The 18,684-nt window shown below is 48.9% G+C and overlaps 1 protein-coding gene across 8 annotated transcripts in view; it reads left to right on the top strand.

Annotated features, from left to right (window-relative positions):
- SYT8 (synaptotagmin 8) overlaps positions 1–18,684 on the top strand; it is a 33,767-nt gene that overhangs the window by 3,917 nt on the left and 11,166 nt on the right. The window contains exons 2-4 of one of the 8 annotated variants that reach the window (XM_039538937.1): positions 61–271; positions 16,352–16,483; positions 18,318–18,475. In XM_039538937.1, coding sequence (XP_039394871.1) covers positions 16,369–16,483; positions 18,318–18,475 — 273 coding nt within the window. In that variant the 5' untranslated portion in view covers positions 61–271; positions 16,352–16,368. The other 7 variants (XM_039538933.1, XM_039538939.1, XM_039538936.1 and 4 more) reach the window with 7 other exon arrangements.

Below are 18,684 nucleotides of genomic sequence, written 5' to 3'. Positions count from 1 at the left end.
TTAGATGGTCTCAAGCTGCATGTGTTATAATTGTTGCTGTCTGATCCTGTTTTCTTTCAGGAAAAACAAACACAAAAGAGAAGAAAAAATGCAGCTTGTGTCTCCGGTGCTGATGTTACCTTGCAGCTTCCCAGCTGGAGCAACAAGGGCCCAGCACACTCTGATCAGCCACTCCTGGACCTGGCTAACTCATACCAGCGTTGGGCTGCCGAAGGTGGTGTTTTTAGCTACCTGTCTGGTCATTGGATCTCAGCAGTGTCAGGGGAGGCAGGTTTGTATAATTTTTGGTGGTGTCCAGAATGGGTCCAAGTCCCCCCTCTCCACCCCTGCCTTGTAAGCCGATATATGTTTTTTTAAAATAATGTAAAAATGGACTGGAAAGAGTAGGGGTTTAACAGTTTCCCTATATTGCACAATGTGGGGGGGGGAGGGGATGAGGGCTGTGGCTGTGGATGCGGGCTCTGGGGTGGGGTTGGGGATGAGGGGTTTGAGGTATGGGAGGGAGCTCAGAGCCAGGGCGGAGGGTTGGCATGCAGGGAGGGGGGTGAGGGCTGCGGGGTGGAGCTGGGGATGAGGGGTTCCTGGTGCAGGACGGGGCTCAGGGCTGGGGCAGAGGGTTGAGGTCTGGGGGGGTGAGGGCTCTGGCTGGGGGAGTGGGCTCTGGGGTGGGTTTGGCATGAGGAGTTTGGGGTGCAGGCAGTCTGCCCCAGGGCTAGGGCCAGTCCCCCCAGCCCTCTCTTCCCCTGCAGCAGCGAGCTCCAGGGTAGGGGGCTCCCTCTTCCCCTGGCAGCACACTCACCCGGCACTGTCACTGCATATGCTCCTAGGGGCCGGGCCCCTCTCAGGTCCAAGAAGCCCCCTCGCCTCCCCTGTGGTGGGCGGGTGCCAGAGGGAGAGGGGGCTGCCATCACATGTGGCCTCCTCCCCTGCTGCAGCCTGCTGCCCCTCACCATAGCCTCACAGAGGATGGGGCTGCCCCTGCCCCAGCGTGAGGCAGGAGTGCTGGCTGCAGGTGGGGAGGCGTGGATCACATGGTCGGACACTCACCCAAGCCCCAGCGGCTGCTCAGGTGAGGTCCAAACTCCATCTCCCAGAAGCCCCCTTGGTGTCACCTCCCGGTGGGTGCAAGGGAAGGGGAGGGCTGCCCATCATATGGTTGCCTCCGCCTCTCCACAGGTGCAGCAGCTGCCTCAGCCTGCCACCGCCCTTGTGTTGTAGTGTAGGCAGCAGCAGCCAATGGTGGCAGTGAGGGAACACAGTGTGGAATGGCAGGGCAGCTGCCCGCTTGAGGCAGGGACACTCCGGGGTCTGGAGAAGGCACGCGCGAGTGGCAGGCAGGGCTGGGGGAGAGACCCGGCTCCGAACATTAGTGGAGCCAGGCCCCTGGGCCCTGAATATTCCTGGAGCCCAGGCACCATGGGCCCATGCAACTCGCTGACCCTAAGCAGTGTTGCAAAAGGTAGAGCTGTCTTGGACGGCTAAGCCACATTCTTATTAGACAGGAGACAAACGGAGAGAGACAGAAAAGAAGAGAAATAAAGTGGGAAGGAAAATGACACATGGGGGAAGGAGTGACAGCCAGGGCCAGTGCTACCATTTAGGTCAACTAGGCAGTTGCCTAGAGCACTAACATTTGGGGGTGCCGAAAAGCGGCACACCCATTTTTTTTTAAAGCTTTTCAGCAGCCGCTGCACTGGGAGGGAGAGGGAGTCTGAGCCGCCGGCAGGCAGCCCAGGTGTTCGGGCTGCTGGCGGCATGCTGACCCAGGGGAACCCCTGGGCTGCCTGCCGGAGGCTCAGATTCCCTCTCCCTCCCAGTGCAGTGGCCGCTCCATCCCATGCGATTCTTCTCATTGCGGGCGGGGGCACCGGCGGCTGGGCAGAGCTCCGCAGCTCTGCTTAGCGCCCATGGCACAAGCCCGGCGACGGGCGCGACAGCAGGGCTTCTGGAGCAGAGGTGAGCAGGGGTGGGGAGGGTCGGACGGCTCCCCATGGGGGGAGCTGCTGCGGGTGGGGGGGCGCCTCAGGGCAGGGGGTGGAGCTGCCATGGGGGGGCATCTCAGGGTGGAGCTGCCGCAGGACTTGGGCAGGGGAGAGGTCACAAGGTGGCAGTTTCGCCTAGGGCGCGAAACTTTCTTGCACCGGCCCTGGTGACAGCAGGAAGCCAAGTCTCACCAGAGAGGTTCTCTCTCTTTGCTCTTCTCCTCTCTCCCCTTTTGTTCAGGATTTAGCTGAAGATGGTGGAAGTGGTGATGTCATTGGGTTCCCTCTGTCTGGTCAGGATGTCTTTCAGGATCAGGACGATGATGGCTCAGCGGTGTCATGGTGGATCCCAGGAGACAGTGGAGTCAGGGCTGGCTCCAGACCCCAGTGTGCCAAGCATGCGCTTGGGGCGGCATTTTGCCGGCAGGGCGGCAGGTGGCTCCGGCGGACCTTCCGCAGTCATGCCTGTGGATGCTCCACCGGAGCCGCGGGACCAGCGGACCTCCCGCAGGCATGACTGCGGAGGGTGCGCTGGTCCCGCGGCTCTGGTGGACCTCCCGCAGGCATGACTATGGAGGGTTCGCTGGTCCCGTGGCTCGGGTGGACCTCCTGCAGACATGCCTGCGGATGCTCCACCGGAGCCGCGGGACCAGCGCGCCCTCCGAAGGCACGTCTGCAAGAGGTCCTCCGGAGCCACGGGACCGGCGACCGGCAGCGAGCCTCCTGCGGCGTGCCGCCCTGCTTGGGGCGGCCAAATTCCTAGAGCCGCCCCTGAGTGGAGTGGCAGTAGCTATGAGGCTGAAACTTGCTCCTTCGAGTCCAAGAGTTCTGTTATTCCTCAGTCAACAATGTCCAACAAGGGGAGGCAACCACCTCCCATTAAAATTAACCAATCAAACTCATTATGGCAATGTAACCACCAGCATTTATTTCCTCCTATTTCTCTCATCTTTCATGTTATTATTGTGTTAACCTGTGACTTTCCCTGGAGCTTTGCAGACCCTTCATCACAGTTCTTTTCAACAATCCGGTTTGTACCATTTGATTTGCCTCAACTTTAATAACAATTGTATCTAACAACCTGATTTGGAGTGTTGTTAACTAGGCCTCTGCACAACACTCCTTCCCACAGCCAGCTATTCCTATAGGAAGTGCAGGGGTATCTGTTGTGATTCACCAGAGTCCCTGCAATAAAGATGATATAAAATAGCTCTTCAGCATTGGAGGTAGAGACACAGAATCTACAGTCAAATGGGCCAGCCCAGTAGATTAGAAGCCATTCAGTATTTTTTTTAAATTTAATAATTGGTGATGTATGTATCTCCTAGAACTGGAAGGGACCTTGAAAAGTCATCAAGTCCTGCCCCCTGCCTTAACTAGCAGGACCAAGTACTGATTTTTGCCCCAGATCCCTAACTAGCCCCCTCAAGGATTGAACTCACAACCAAGGGTTTAGTAGGCTAATGTGCAAACCACTGAGCTATCCCTCCCCCATAAGCTACCAAGAAGGAGGGACATATCTCCTGAATAATTTTGTTCTGGAGCTGTAACATACTGGGTCCAGTGCCAGTAGCTGGTTAGAGGCTAATATTCCATCACCATTTCAACCTCTAGTAACTGCATCTTTGAGCCATTAGGTATCTCTGTGTGCTGTGCAGTGTTCCAGAAAGGTGTGGTCCCTGGTAAAGCAAGGAGACAAAGCTGGAACCAAAGCTATGGGGAAGTCTGTTTATTTGTGTTGATAATTTGTAGTTTTCTTTAACAAATGCCTCCTGCCTCCAGACTGTGCTATTTTATATGTCACAACACTAGCCACTACATCTTGCTATTTATTGACCTAATGTTTCTTTGTTTCCCCCCCCCCTCCTCTTTCAAAAAAGGCTGTATTCATTCTGATTTTTTTGTAGCAAATAACTAGAGACAAGCGTAAACCAATCCCACTCCCCTACGTGTCCCCCTTCCCACTTCTCCATTTCTTGTTCTGAATACATTAAATCCTGGGGGAGTTCAAAAACCAGATCTGGCTCTGAATTTTGTGGCGGGAGCCTGTTTCTGGATATGACAAAGAACCAGCTTAAAAGCCTGACATGATCCCCTGGCCTTAACATTACATATCTAAACATGTGTTAAACACCGTACTGCCAGCATTCCTGCACAACTAAGACACAGCCTTCACATTTACCATCTGTGAAACCATTTTCCGCATCCCAGGTGATGACTTGCTATCCAATAACCTGACTACAGTGGTTATTACGGTCCAGAGTTAATAATTAAGCAGTCCTGTTTGCTATGGGCCATTCTCTTAAATGCTGCACAGAAGACTACACTAGGCATGATATACAGAGCAAAGTTGACAGAAAGAAAACTCCCTCTCTCAAGATAAACCCATGAGTCTGATGTATCACCAGTTCACTGGTTTTTGTGACATGCCCAGTGGCTTGTGAACTTTGTCTGGATGGATTTATTCTGCTGGAAGGATGTAGCTCACTGGCCACAGTCTTGGTAAATTAGGCAGGGAGAGAGAAAGAGAGGGTGTGTGTGAGTGAGAGGGGTAGGTGGTAAGGGAAGGATGGGGATGATCTGATGTTCTGATTCTCACAGTATCACATCTGAGAAGTGGATTTTAAAAGAAAAATAAATTGTGAGCACACTTTTCCCAGAAAATAATGTCTTGAGGAATAAGCTTCCACACACAATACTGAGCAAGGAATAATGTAGGAGCACTGGCTGTGGAGACCCCCCAGGTCCTGCAGCCCCACCAGGAATCAAACTCAGCCCTGCTGCATCTCAGTCATTTAGAACCTTTCTGCACAGCCAAATAGCCCCTGTGGGGAATTGGGTTATAACACAATTGCAAGCGGAGAGGTTTTTTAGCAGGGTTTGACCTTGTCTGTGTTAATGGGACCAAATCATAATGCAAGAATATTATATTTCATTGCAGCTTTGGAGCCTGATTCTCCGCTGTGCTCCTAAGCAGGGGGGGACATAGGTGCCTTCCTGCTTGCCCAGATCCTGGGGGGTAACTGGGGACTGAAGCCTCAGAGCTATTTAACTAGCACTGCCGGAGAAGCTCCCAATGGCCAGCTTGCTATGCTGGCTTTACACCCGCTGTGTATTCTGCTATGCAAAGCGAATTGCCATCTGCCCTGTCAAAGCAGCTCTCCATCCCTTTAGTGCCAAATGGATGGAGCAGCTGCCAAGGATCTTGCATGTAATTATTCCAGGCAGGCTCCCAGTTAGGCCATGTCTACACTGCAAAATTAACTCGACCTAAGTTAGTACAGCCGCTGCAGTAATTACGTCATTTGTGCATTGCCACACTTTGATCCTTGTGTTGGTGGTGCACGTCCTCACCGGGAGCGCTTGTATCAATTGTACTGCCAGCATGGGGCATTGTGGGACAGCTTCTGAAAGCCAGTAACAGTCCATGTAAGCAACTCAGTATCTACACCGCCACTGCGTTGACCTTCCTACATTGACCGTGACTCTATGCCTCTCATGGAGGTGGAGCTATTAAGTCGTGTAGCGGGGCAGTTACGTTGGCAGGAGCTGCCTTGCATTGACCTAACTCTGTAGCGTAGACCAGGCCTTAGAGTCACTCTTGGAAATGGCACAGAAGTGCTGGTAGTGCAGAGCTCATGATAACCTCAGTCCCAGCCTCTTCCAGCAACAGTCACTGTAGACCAGGGGTGGGCAAACTTTTTGGCCCGAGGGCCACATCTGGGTATAGAAATTATATGGTGGGCCATGAATGTTCACAAAATTGGGGTTGGTGTGTGTGTGGGGGGGGCGCGGTGAGGGCTCTGGCTTGGGGTGCGGGCTCCAGGGTGGAGACAGAAATGTGTTCAGGGTGCAGGAGGGAGCTCCGGCTGGGATTGCGGACTCTGGGATGGGGTTGGGGATGAGGGGTTTGGGGTGAAGCAGGGCGCTTCGGGCTTGGGCCGACAGGTTTGGAGGGGGAATCAGGGCTGGGGCAGGGGATTGTGGCAAGGGCAGGGGGTGAGGGCTCTGGCTGGGCATGTGGACTCTGGGGTGGGGCTGAGGATGAAGGGTTTGGGGTGCAGAAGGGTGCTCAGGGCTGGGACCGAGGGGTTCGGAGGGTGTGAGGGGGGATCAGGGCTGGGGCAGGGGGTTAGGGTGTTGGAGGGGTGGCTCAAGGATGCAGGATCCAGGTGGCACTTACCTGAAGCGGCTTCTAGAAGCAGCGGTATGTCTCCCCCTCCAGCTCCTATGCAGAACTGCAGCCAGGCAGCCCTGTTTCACACTGCTCTGTCCGCAGGCGCTGCCCCTGCAGTTCCCAGACAATGGGAGCTGTGGAGGCGGCACTAGGGGCAGGGGCAGCATGTGGAGCAGAGCCCCCTGACTTCCCCAAGCATAGGAGCTATAGGGGAACATGCCACTGCTTCTGAGATCCGTGCGGAGCGGCCCCCGACCCTGCTCCCTGGCTGGAGCACCGGAGTGGGGCAAGCCTCAGACCCTGCTCCCCCGTGGGAGCTCGAGGGATGGATTAAAATGGCTGGTGGGCCAGATTTGGCCCACAGGCCATAGTTTGCCCACCCCTTCTGTAGACAGTGGTGTAGAAACGCTGGCTGTGGGGTAGCTACTAATGACTCCTGCCCCAAACTTCCCCAGTGAGGAAAAGCCTATAGCAAGTGGCTTTAACAGAAAGCGGAGGTGTCAGGTGTGCTGAGGTGGGTCAAAATAAGGAAGATCATTAATACCAAATTTAATTAAGCTGCCCACTTCAGAGGTTCCTGTCCCCCTGATGCAAACAAGCAGCAGAGTAACAATACCTGTTGCCTCCAGTTTCTTCAGCCTGTTAGCTTGTCCCCAGGCAGAGACAGTCTCTTGATTTTGCTTCCTGGTCCCACTGGGAGTTCCCTCAGTGGCTTTTTTGTGTGCAGGTGAATAAGTTAATGCCTGAGGTGGGGCTTCCTAGAGCCTTTCCAATCGGTCTGGTTTCTCAGCTCGCAAAGAAGAATTTCCTGTTTGGGCTGCACTGTACAGAAACACGGTGATCCCTGCTGTGAGCCACCAGCTCCGTGTGCTGAGCTGAGGGCTAATGGGCCCCACAACAATGGGTCCTTTTCAGGTTCCGAGGTAGAGAGAAGAATCAATATACCCAGGCGAAGGGCTCAGCTGCTGCTAAGGTGGGAAAAAGGGAGTCTGGAAACAAAAAGGTAAGTGGTTTCCTTCCCCTTATATAGCCCCTTCCTGCTTATCTGATACAAAATGACTGGCCAAATTCCACTCTGTGTGCAACCCCATTGACTCCTATAGGAGCTGTAACCTAGATCCCAGTCTGCCCTCAAGCTCAGATGTATCTCTCTCAGTGATAACGAGTATCTCTCTCCTGGGAAATCCCAGAATGAAGCCAAGCTTTATTCCGTTCAATCAGCTTAGTGCCCCGTGGCTTGGGTATATTCATTCTTGTGCACAGCATTCATTTCCTGCGCATTAGGGGACAGCTGGAGGGGCTTGTTTGCAGAATGTTAAGCATTCAATGGCGGGTGGGCAAGTATGGATTTTTGCTAGTTCCAGCTCTATTGTTTACTGCAGTCACCCATAGGATAAGCAGAATTGTTCATTGTCCAACTTTGGTGGTCAGAATAAAGGTATTTCCTGTATATTTATTCTGTCTTCGATCAAATGCACTGCAAAGCAAATAGTACTATTGTACAACGATGGTGTAGCACCTTCCATCTTGATGGGACCCAAAGTTCTTTACAGACAATATACATACAGCTTTGTTGAAATGCAGCCATCTCGCCGACTGGTAGGCCAATAACTATCTAGCATGCAGCATACTTAGCCTGATGGGGTTGAGGGGAGAGGAGATTTGGGGAAAGGAAATCAGTTCCATGCTTGACTTCTATGCAAACTATTGAGGGAAGTTGTATAAAGTATAGTATAAAGTTGGCCATTTGAGGAAAGATTTCAGAAATATGTGTTATGACATGACCTTTTATGTGCCACTGCATATTTTATATATCATGGGGCCAGATCCTGCCCGGGCATAAATCAGCATAGCTACAGATTAGAACTACCCCATTTTTCACCAGCTGACATCCTGGCCATTGAACGCAAAGATTCTGGGCCAGATCCTTGGGCGGGCCCATAATACACACAGCCCAACTCTGGGAGAGTGGAAGTGGGTGAAGGTGTCCATAAGAGCAAGCTACAGCAGTTTGAAGGTTGCTTTGATTTACACCATCCACCCATGGTGCTAAGGGGCCATTCCAGCACCTGGGGATCACTGTGGGATAGGGACAGTGGGACTACGCCCCCTTTTCCACATGACCAGAAGTGGGGGCAGTGTATTAATTGTTACGGCAACTTGCCCCCTGAAGATCCCCTGTAGACAATAGAAGTGTTCAAGTAACCAGTTAAGCTAGCTTTAGGGCTGCTTTGAACTGCCAGAGCAGCACAAATCAGCTGGAAGGTGCAGAAGGTTGGGGACCTGTCTATGGAGAATGAAAACCCATAGGGGGCTTCTATTTGCTAGTCTTGCAATGGGATCTACTTCATTATAACATGGCAGGAAGCAACCTGTTCAAATCAGAGAAAATCCAACAGATACTCTTTAGTTACTAGTACAACTTGGCCATTAATGCCTAATGAAGCATTTATTCCACATCATTCCCCGATTTTTTTTCTGTTTGTGAATGCTCCACAAACAAATAGTGATTTTCTCCAGTTTATTTGTTACCAAAGTTATTCACTGAATAATGTCTCCAAAGAATTCTTATTCTGGAGTCAGGTCATGAGCAGTTTTATTGCAAGTGTTCAATCTTCAGATTCATACTTCTCTGACAGGACACATGGTACTTTCCTGTTACCTGCTTAGATTCATGGGCTGAGATTTTGTGTGTGTGTGGGCATGTAGGGGTGTTGCCCCCCAAACTGTATACCAGAGGTTTTCAAACTGTGGGGCATGCCCTCTCTAGGGGGGGTGGACAGAAGAACATTGGGGGTGGGGAGTGGCGATGCCAGGTGGCTCAGGCCAGCTCCGCATGGCAGGGCTGCCTGGGCTGGCCAGCCCCACACCGCGGAGCTTGGGGAGAGAGTGCCATCTCCACCCTGACTCACTCATTAAGTACACTGTCATTTAAATACCACTAAATCAGTAAATCTGGAAGTTAGACCTATACCTATTATTAATAGTAGTAAGCCCCCTGCCCTCCCAAATATAGGAATCATGCTATGCCTATGCTCGGATTGTATTGTACAAATGCACATGACTGTGAATTCTTAGTTTGACCTCAGTAAATAGTCTTCAATTTTTTGCTTAACATTCCCTGTTTCACCAGAAACTTTGCCAGGATCATAACTGTTAATTATTTGTATTAGAGTAGCTCTGAGATAGAGACCCCATAAAGGTAGGTGCTGTACAAGTACATACGAGGCAGACCCTGTGCCAAAGAGCTGACAATCTAATAGACAAGTCAGACAACATGTGGGAGAAAGAGGGAATGATTGTCTCTGTTACAGACTGGGACCTGAGACTGAGGGAGATTGAATGACTTGTTCAAGGTCACACAGGAGATCTGTGGCAGAGAGGAGAACTGAACCAAGGTATCCTGGGTCACCATCCAGTGCCTGAAATGCAAGACCCCCAGGAAACTCATTTCTTAGACTATTCATGGAAAATAAACACACAAAAGCCTGCAGCGTTAGCTGAAATGAGTGCAAACAGTTGAGAAAATATTGGCAAAAAATATTTTGCAGTATTCACTCAGTTTTTGACTGGCTAGTAACTAAAACTATCTTTAAGTATTTATTTGCTTGTGTAGTTTTGGGGGAAAAGAATCTTCCTTGATGGGCTGATGTTTGCTCGCTCCTACTTGTTCACCTGACTGGATAGGTTATCAGATATTTACCCTGGGCCAGCTCCTCAGCTGATGTAAATCAGCATAGCTCCCAGGAGATCCATTGAAAAGCTACTGATTTACACCAGCTGAGGATCTGGTTTAGTATGTATTTGCACCAATACCAATATCGCACTGTCTAATCTCTAGATCTCTTTGGAACTCAACTTTGTTGGGGGGAGAGCAGTCCCTCCCCATCAAAATCTCAGAGCTAACTGCACCTGCACTTCTTGTGGGTCCTCCCCTGCTATATTAATGGATGTGAAAGACCCCCCAAATGTGAACCTACAATCTACCAAGATGGCTTAGGTATAAAAAGCTCTGGCACCATCACCAGTGATCCATATTGCACAGCTTTCTGCTTCCTTCCACCGTGACCACTGTCTTCCACACAAAACCTAAACTGGAACAACTGTAGCTCAAGTGAACACTTCCAACTGGGTAGCAGCTCCCCCCATCCCCAGAGATCCTCCCATACAAACAAGCCAGGATGGAAGGGCCTGCAGCTGCCTTATAAAGCTCAGAGATTTATCCCTACTCTCCGCCAGAACAGCAGAACCCCTTCTGCTCTGTACTAACTTTCTCCTACAGAAAGGGTATTGCAGTGTAACATACTGGGGCAGGATATTTCTTACACCTAATAGCAGTAACTGGGACTGAAGTCAGTAGCAGTTGCTCAGATGCAGTGGAAGAAGAATGGGGCCCTGGGATTTGAAGCGTAAAGAGGGAGCAGAGAAGTAAAAGGTAGCTAAAACGTCTTGCTTCTCAGTTCTTCCTGCTTGAGGGGAAATTGAGAAAGCTGAACAGCTCTGCTAATGCACCAGGGCTAATCCCTGCCCCATTACACACACAGACTGACCACATGTGACTTGCTGTTTTTGATTGATCTTAAGCCTCAGAAAATCAACCTGGTATCCTACCTATCAAACACAAGACAGCTTATCACTGGCTTTCTATATATAGGGACAGGCCTTCAGCTGTGCTAATTAGCAGAGCACCATCGAAGGGAATGTTGATGGGCTGACACCAATTGAGGAGCTGTCCCTGTATATAAAAGTCAGCATCTCTCCACTCATGTCAGTAGTGCTATGCTAATTGACACTTGTGGAGGAGCCAGCTCGAATGTTAATAGAGCCCTTGGGTTACAGAAGGTGTTGGGAGGAGAATAGCACCAGAAACCAATTTTCTGCAATATTAAGTAATTAGGTGCCTGGAGAGACTTCTTGGGGAGGTGGCCTTGGGACACTAATCTCTGACCTTTAACAACACCCAGTAAAGCAGGAGCATTGCCAGGAAATTAACAGGCAGTGGAAAGGAGCTGCTGCGGACACCTGGTCCCCACCTTTGTGTGTGTACACACCCACACGTTAATCTGCGACAAGCGCACACCCATTCTCGGGCTGAACGTCACTCCAGGGTGTGTAGCCAGGCATACATGTTGCATTCGTGGCAGATGAAGTGTGCTCCTGAGAAGAAAGCTGTCCTGGGCCTGGAGGAGTTGGGTGCTAGAGAAGGAAAGGTGAAAAAGGATAACAGGGGAGCCAGCAAGCTTCCCACACAGCCCTGCCCCTGAATCTCAGTATTGTCCTGCAGCTAACGCATTAGAACATCTGTGGCACTTTTAGAATGAGAAGGAAGGTTAGTCCCTGCTGTCCTAACCAAATCCCCTTGTGGTTTCAGTTTGATACATTGTTCATCACCTCCTATCCTAAACTGTTGTGTAGTGTTGTTGTGTGCTGTTTAGCAGCTGCCGTATTTCCACCCCAGAGGTGGAGGATGAGATCCTTTAGCTCCCTCAAAGGAGTGTTGTAGAGCTAATTTTATGTCGTACTTTGAGATCTGGTGAAAGATGACACAGACGTATCTGTGGTCTTTCCCTTCTCTTACTTCATTGTTTTCTACCGTTGAGCCCCAGCCATTTGAGTGTGGGTTTTCCTTCCTTCCTTCCTTCCTTCCCATTTCTAAGGCTCCTGCCAATAAACAGTTAGTCTGCCTGGTGAACATAGCAGTGCATTGATGCAGACCATGAGCTTGATTCTCATATACACTCAGGCCCTTTTAAACCACTCTGGCAGTGATGTAATGTACTCTGACTTTAAGGCCCCTTTTTGCTGCCAGAGCAATATAAAGGGGCTACAATATAAATGAGAATCAGGCCCTGTGTGTGTGTATAAAGCATGTGTGTGTGTATAGAGCATGTGTGTGCATTTGTAGCTATCCATTACATGTGTGAATGTATTTGTAAGTGTATGTCTATATTGGTGTGTGCTTGTGTGACACTAGTTAAGTGTCTATTTTTAATATATGAATGTGTACATTCCGTATATACAATATGTGCATACGTGTGTAGGTCCGTGTGGGTGCATGTTTACACCTAGAGTAAGAATCTCTGAGTCTCTGATCACATGCCTATCCTTGTGCATGCTGGCATTTGTGTGTGCCTGGTTGTGCATTTGTATGGGCTTGGACTGGATACTATGAATTTGATCAAATCCGCATCATTCAGTGCAGTAGAACATTTTTCCTGATGCTCTGTTCCGGATGCCAGCGGAGAGTTATCACTGTTTGTTTGCCATAGCTATCTTGAGGGCGTGGCACATGCCAAAGATCCATTTGTTCCACGTTTATATGAGGAAGCAGCTTATTGTCCCACAACTTGTATATTCCTAGGGTTCGATTGTAACTCAAGAACACAGCCCTGAGCAAGGGGTGAGGCCAAAGCTGCATCAACCAGGGAGTAGCCCCAGCAGACATTTTGCCTCAGAGACTCCCCTTTGAGTCCCAATGCTTCCTTCTTGCTCTCCTGGAGTAGGAACTTACGTTACCATCAGTAAAGTCCTACTTACCCCAAGCTGGCTCAATGAGTAGGGAGTTGGAGCCAAGGTTATGCTTGTTTCTCACCCATTCCTTGCTCACTTGCTCCACAGAAGGAGTACGCAGGCAAATAATCTTGCTTACTACTACATGCCTGTAACAATCTTGGGGTTCATTACATAACAAGCCAGTGAATGAGAAAGGAATAACACTTAATAAAACAAACTGCAGAGCTTCAGTAGTGAGCTGCGGCCCGCAGCCATGTGGTCCCCACCACCCTCCCCAGGTACATCTCCAAATTCCTACACTCACAACACTGTCCCTTATGAGAGAGCAACTCCAAATCACAGTCTTTCATAAACATATCTCTACAATACCTGGACCCTGTATCTTGCTGCCTTAGGCATAGGGGTGTAAGTGGCGTTTTTGTTCCCACGTCTGGGTGCGTGGTCTGAGCCAAAGTCCAGAAATTTGGGCATCACTATAGAAGTCTATTATGCAACAAAGGCAGTAGAAATTCCTGCACTGGCTTTCTTAAATTAAGTGTGAATGGGAATACATTTCTAATCGGACAGTTCACACACAGATTTCAGGGGGGAAATGTACACAACTAGAAACCCAATGTTCTTTACCTGGGGTACTGAACACACCATTATTAAAAGTGCAAGACCATTAAAAATCTAAGCACCATTTTTATGGATTCTCTTTTTGCATTTCATGAAGCTTGGAGGGACAACTGCACAGGTTACTTTCATTTTTGTTTACAGTTGTCACTTTCTGATTCAAGGCACTAACAGCTGGTTAGGATTGCTGTCACTGCAGGGGAATATTTAAATTAAAGAGTTTTTTCACTGAAGTTAAAACAAAATTAATTAAAGTATTTTCTAATGGCTGCTTTGGAGTAATTTTACTTCAGACAAATGTGTGCTCAGGATTCTGAAATGCCTTTCTTCAGCACTGAATAGAGTCCATTCTTTGTTCTGCCTGCCTGATGTTTGGAAATTTACATGGGATTTTCAAAAGTGCTCAGTGTTAGCAGAGCTCTGATCTCAGTTGGGGCCTCTAGGTACTACTATACTGCAAGTTATAATAGCCTTGAATTTAATTAAATGGTTAGCTGAGGTTTGTGAATCACTTTGAAAACACAAAGCTCTGTGTACATTTATTACTGTTATGAAACATTCTCAACAAAACTCAGCCAAGGGAAGTTTCTCTTTAGGAATATTCTCTGCCCATGACTTGTCTCTTTTCTGAGTGGCAGCGTGGCAGGCAATATAAACTTGCATTTTCTCATTAAATGCAGACATGCTCACATTCAGCAAGTGGCTGTTGGGAGCCAAGGTAAACAGGCACATACTTTGCAGTGTCCATTACATCAATCTGGCCTGCCATTTATTAATATTATTCCAGGGAGGAGATCCACACACCTGGCTTTGATTATTGACTGGCCAGCACCCAGCACGTTCATGGACGGGTGTTGCCCACTCTTGCTTGGGGGAAGGGCCTTGTATATTGTAATTGTGTAAACATTCCTAGTAATAATACTAATAATACCTAGAGCTTTTCAGCAGCAGATCTCAAAGCACTTTACAAAGGTCAGAATCATTATCCCCCTTTTACAGATGGCAAAACTGAGGCACAGGGGTGAAGTGACTTGCCCAAGGTCACCCAGCAGGGCAGTAGCAGGGCCAGGAATAGATCAGGTCTCCTGATTCCCAGTCCAGTGCTCCATCCACTAGCACACTCTGCCTCCTGCTGAAGTCCCTACTAAGGACTTCTCTGATTGCTGACTCACTATCACAGCAATTTTTCCTTTTGCTTCCGACTCAGCCAACATTAGGCCAGATTGTGACCCCTTTGTGCACAACGCTGAGCTATTATTCATGGTTACCCCCAGGGGAGACAATATGGTCAAATAGCTATTGCACTGGCCCAGGACACAGGAGAGGTGTGTCACTTTTCTTCTCTGTGCTTCTGTTTCTCCCATTCTTTGTCTGTCTTGTCTATTTAAACTGTAAGGTCTTTGGGCTTGGGACTGTCTCTCACTATGTGTATGTAAAACGCCTAGCACAATGAGGCCCTGATCTTGGTGGCACCTCTTGGTGCTATAGTCATATAAATAATTGAAGTCAATGGGATGAGTTGTGTGAGTTACTGCTCAGCTGAGTAATGGGGCCCGGTCCATTGTTAGCACCCTCACGTACACACATCCCAAACCTCTCTTCTCCTTGTTGATTCATTTAATAATAAATCTCTTCCTGTTAATTCTGGAAAAAAGGCTGATGTGTGGTCCCTGGACATTCATGGATGACACGACTCTCCTTTCGTTTTGCCTGTCCATGCTGTAATGTCCCACTGGCCATATGACTGTGTCTCCATGCTGGTGGGTGCCAGATGCAATGCTCTCATAGAGCAGCGGTAATGCAGTCACGGCCTGGGGATTAAGGGTCCAATACTCGATGCCATGGTGCATGTCTATAAAGGTAATGAGATGCTATCCCAGTGCTGGAGGCTGTGATTAACATAGCGGAGGTGAAGATGCAGTCATGTCTCAGGGCTGGAGGCTCCCAGATCCTGCACAGCATCATAACGAAGATGGTGTACTAGGATTCAGTTCTTAGTGTCTAGTATGCTCCAAGTTTACTAACGTGCTGTGGTTTCAGTTGGACACTGTGTTCTCCACTTCCTATGCTCAACTGCAGTGTGGAGTTACAGCCTGCTTCTAATCCTCTTTTACGTTCCACCCGAGACAGGGTTGCATTTCAGTGAGTGAAAACAGAGGTCTGTCTGTGTGGTTTGTAACACCTCCCAAGCATGTTGGACTCCTTAGGGACATATGGGTGCACTATAAATGCAAGGGGCCCATGATTCTGTGTGCAGAGTTGGGCACTCCATGCATGGATCACTGACTTTCCACTATCTTCCCCTCCATTGCTTCATGTGGATACTCATTTGCCCCATGAATGGAATTCAGGAGCAGGGCTGGGGAAGGAAGAGAATGGAGCAGGAGAGAAACTGCTGTCTGTGGCATCATCTATTACCTACTGCGGGTCCCCTCTGAGGCTGCTACTGAGCAAGGGGATCCAGCCAATGCAAGCGCAACTCCTGCTCCAGCCATGCTGCCACAGGGAGAGGTCAGTGCCAAATGGCTCCTGTTTCTGTGGAGAAGGAAGTTCCTTTCCTCCTGGATCCTTGACATTTGTAGGGTTGGGAGGGAGCATAACTCCAACACCTCCAGCTCCTCAAATCTCTCCCACTTGAGGCGATAGTTGCAGGTAAGCGCCATGAGGGTAAGTGGCACTTTCATCCTCCCTGTCCCTTTCCCAGAAGTTTCTCTGCAGGAGGAGACTGTCACATTACATAGAATCACAGTCTTTCTTAAATAGGAGGCATTTATTAAAGAAGAGCACAGATGACAGACACACTCAAACAGACTTCTGCATAGCTTGAATACCAACTTTATCTCTGTTGCTTATCAGGGACTATAACCTGTCTGGAATTCTGTCCAGCACACAGAGACGCCTAGTGGTTGAATATTATAATGCATTATTACAGAGGAGATCTGGTCCATATTTTACTATGTTTGTTTCATGTGTTATATGTATTTACTCTTACTGGAGTCTGGGATTGGAGAGACAAACAGTGCAAAGGAAATTAATTTCCCATTTATTGTGTTTGTTTCTTCAGGTCGCCCATACCTACTCATGGCTAACAAAATGAGTTCAAACAGCACTACTGCCCCCAGTGCCCTCACGACGACTGCTGCTCTGACTACTGCCACGCCTGGCTTCATCGATGGCATTCTTAATAAAATACCTTGTGAGTAAATTAAAGGTGGCAGATTGGGCACAAGTGCTGGGTTCATCAGGGATTAATTTATTTGCTGAATTCATCGTGAGTCAACCATGCTTCCTCTTGGACTTACCCTTGATCTCACAGATGGCTGCCACCAACCAAAGCTCCTTGGCTTCCACCATAAGCTTTAAAGCCCTTAGCTCCCCTGAACCTCTGCCAGCAGCAGCCAGGGAGGGAGGGAGGTGTACCCTGCAGACTGAGGACACTGCTCCTGGCCTCAGAGCCTAGTGGTCCCTTCTCCCAACCAACTCCTTTGCCTTTTTCACCCCTCCAGCTCCACTTCATGATGACCTGAAGTGAAAACTCAAAGACAGGATGGCTTGATGTGATAACTCTGTCCTAAGGACAAAGTTTGAATGGGGGCTTCCATAGCCACTGGGCACCTTAGAAAGAGCAATGAAGAAAGGGGGAATTTAGGAAATGATGACAGACCCACCTAGTGGCACCACAGTTTAAGGTTGTGTTTGGCTGTACAGTATAAGCATGGCGCCAGGGCCTTGGCCAGGGCAGGGCTTGAACTTCTGTGGCCTGATTCCTGGGTTGTGCTGCACTCCAGTGGCAGTTTCTGATACACTTTTAAAATGTAGGTAGCTGTTAACCCCACTAAATCTAAAAATGACTCATACAATCAGCACAGTGTTTATTTTGGGGTGGCAGGAGGAGGTGTTTAGCTGGATGTTTCTGATAGAAAGATCAGCCAGGAAAGAGTGAACAATGCGACCATGGAAACTGGTATCTTTAGGTTTCAGATTTAACAGCCTAGTGAGATGAACATAGTGGTTCATGGCTGTCAGAGAGCGATTGTTCCAGGCTTCTCTCTGGACTCCTGGAGGCAATAGTGCAGCTGTTACATCCGGTTATGTTCTGTACCTTTAGTTTTTTCAGCCATGAATTTTTTTTTTTCCAAAGTGAAAGTTTGTATTTTGCAGCAAATTCCTGCATCAAGGGAGTGAACTCCCAGGCCAGTTCCGTTGCTGCAGAACTGCAGGCGAAACTCGACCATGAGTACAAGAGCTGAGCAAAGCCGATCTTCAGAACGAAGAACAGATATAGCTCAGCTGGGAGCCCACATATTAACCTCTAAATAAATATGAATTCCCACAGCTACAATGCTGGTTCTGTCACGCTGACCTACACTGATTCCTCAAACAGAGGCACCTCTGCCACCAAAATGACACATCATTTAATGATGGCTGGCAACATAACATGTGCCACTGCTGGATCTGATAGTCACAACCCCTTTACTACTTCTTGTTCTCTCCCAAGCCCATGATTATCAGGAAGCACATGAAGGAACCCGCCAGGATATAAGCAGGTGGGATTTAAAGGACATGGCAGTGTTTGTGCAGGATGTGACACTCAATCCATCTCCAGTGGGTTATTTCCCCTCCCCCTGCCCCAACAGCTAGGGATCTTAGGCACAGGGAAGATAAGGCCAGACTTTTCAGATGGGTGTGCCAAGCGTTGGACAATTCATTAATCCATATTCCAGCACATCAGTCACAGTGGCCTCATTTTCAGAAGTGCTGATCACACACAGCTCTGAGTTAGTTCGGGGGAGTTGAAAAAGCTCAACATCTCTGAAAATCAGACCACTTTTATTTAGGTGCCTAAATGTGGATGTAGGTGCCTAAAGTCCACCATTTGGGCCTTAAGTGATTTGTCCAGGGCTCAGATGATAACTCAGGAGTCCTGATAACATCCTTTCCCTAGAAACAGGGAATATCTAGACAGGCATGCCATAAAAAGTGATCTAACCCCATTTATTTCTCTCTTTGTTTCCAAAACGGTGCAACAGTACCCAAATGGGCTCTCATCGCCATTGCAGTCGCGGCAGGCCTTCTCCTTATCCTCTTCCTCATCTGCATCATCAAGTGCTGCTGTTGCAAGAAGAAGCACAAGAAGAAGGAGAAACTCAACTTGCAAAACATCAATGGCTCCACCACTGCCAGCCTGGTATGCTCCTCCCTTTGCCCCTCCTCTGCCTTACTCCACAGCTGGTAGATGCACTTAGAAGCAGCAGCATGTCCTAGTGAGCTGAGCGACAAGGCTGGAGAGCCAAGAACTTATGGGTTTTGCCATGGAATCATAGACTATCAGGGCTGGAAGGGACCTCAGGAGGCCATCTAGTCTAACCCCCTGCCCAAAGCAAGACCAATCACCAA

Source organism: Mauremys reevesii, linkage group 4 (assembly GCF_016161935.1).
Source record: "Mauremys reevesii isolate NIE-2019 linkage group 4, ASM1616193v1, whole genome shotgun sequence".
NCBI classification, from domain to species: domain Eukaryota; kingdom Metazoa; phylum Chordata; order Testudines; family Geoemydidae; genus Mauremys; species Mauremys reevesii.
The sequence above is the reverse complement of the archived record's forward strand: the minus strand, read 5'-3'. Positions and strand labels throughout refer to the sequence as shown.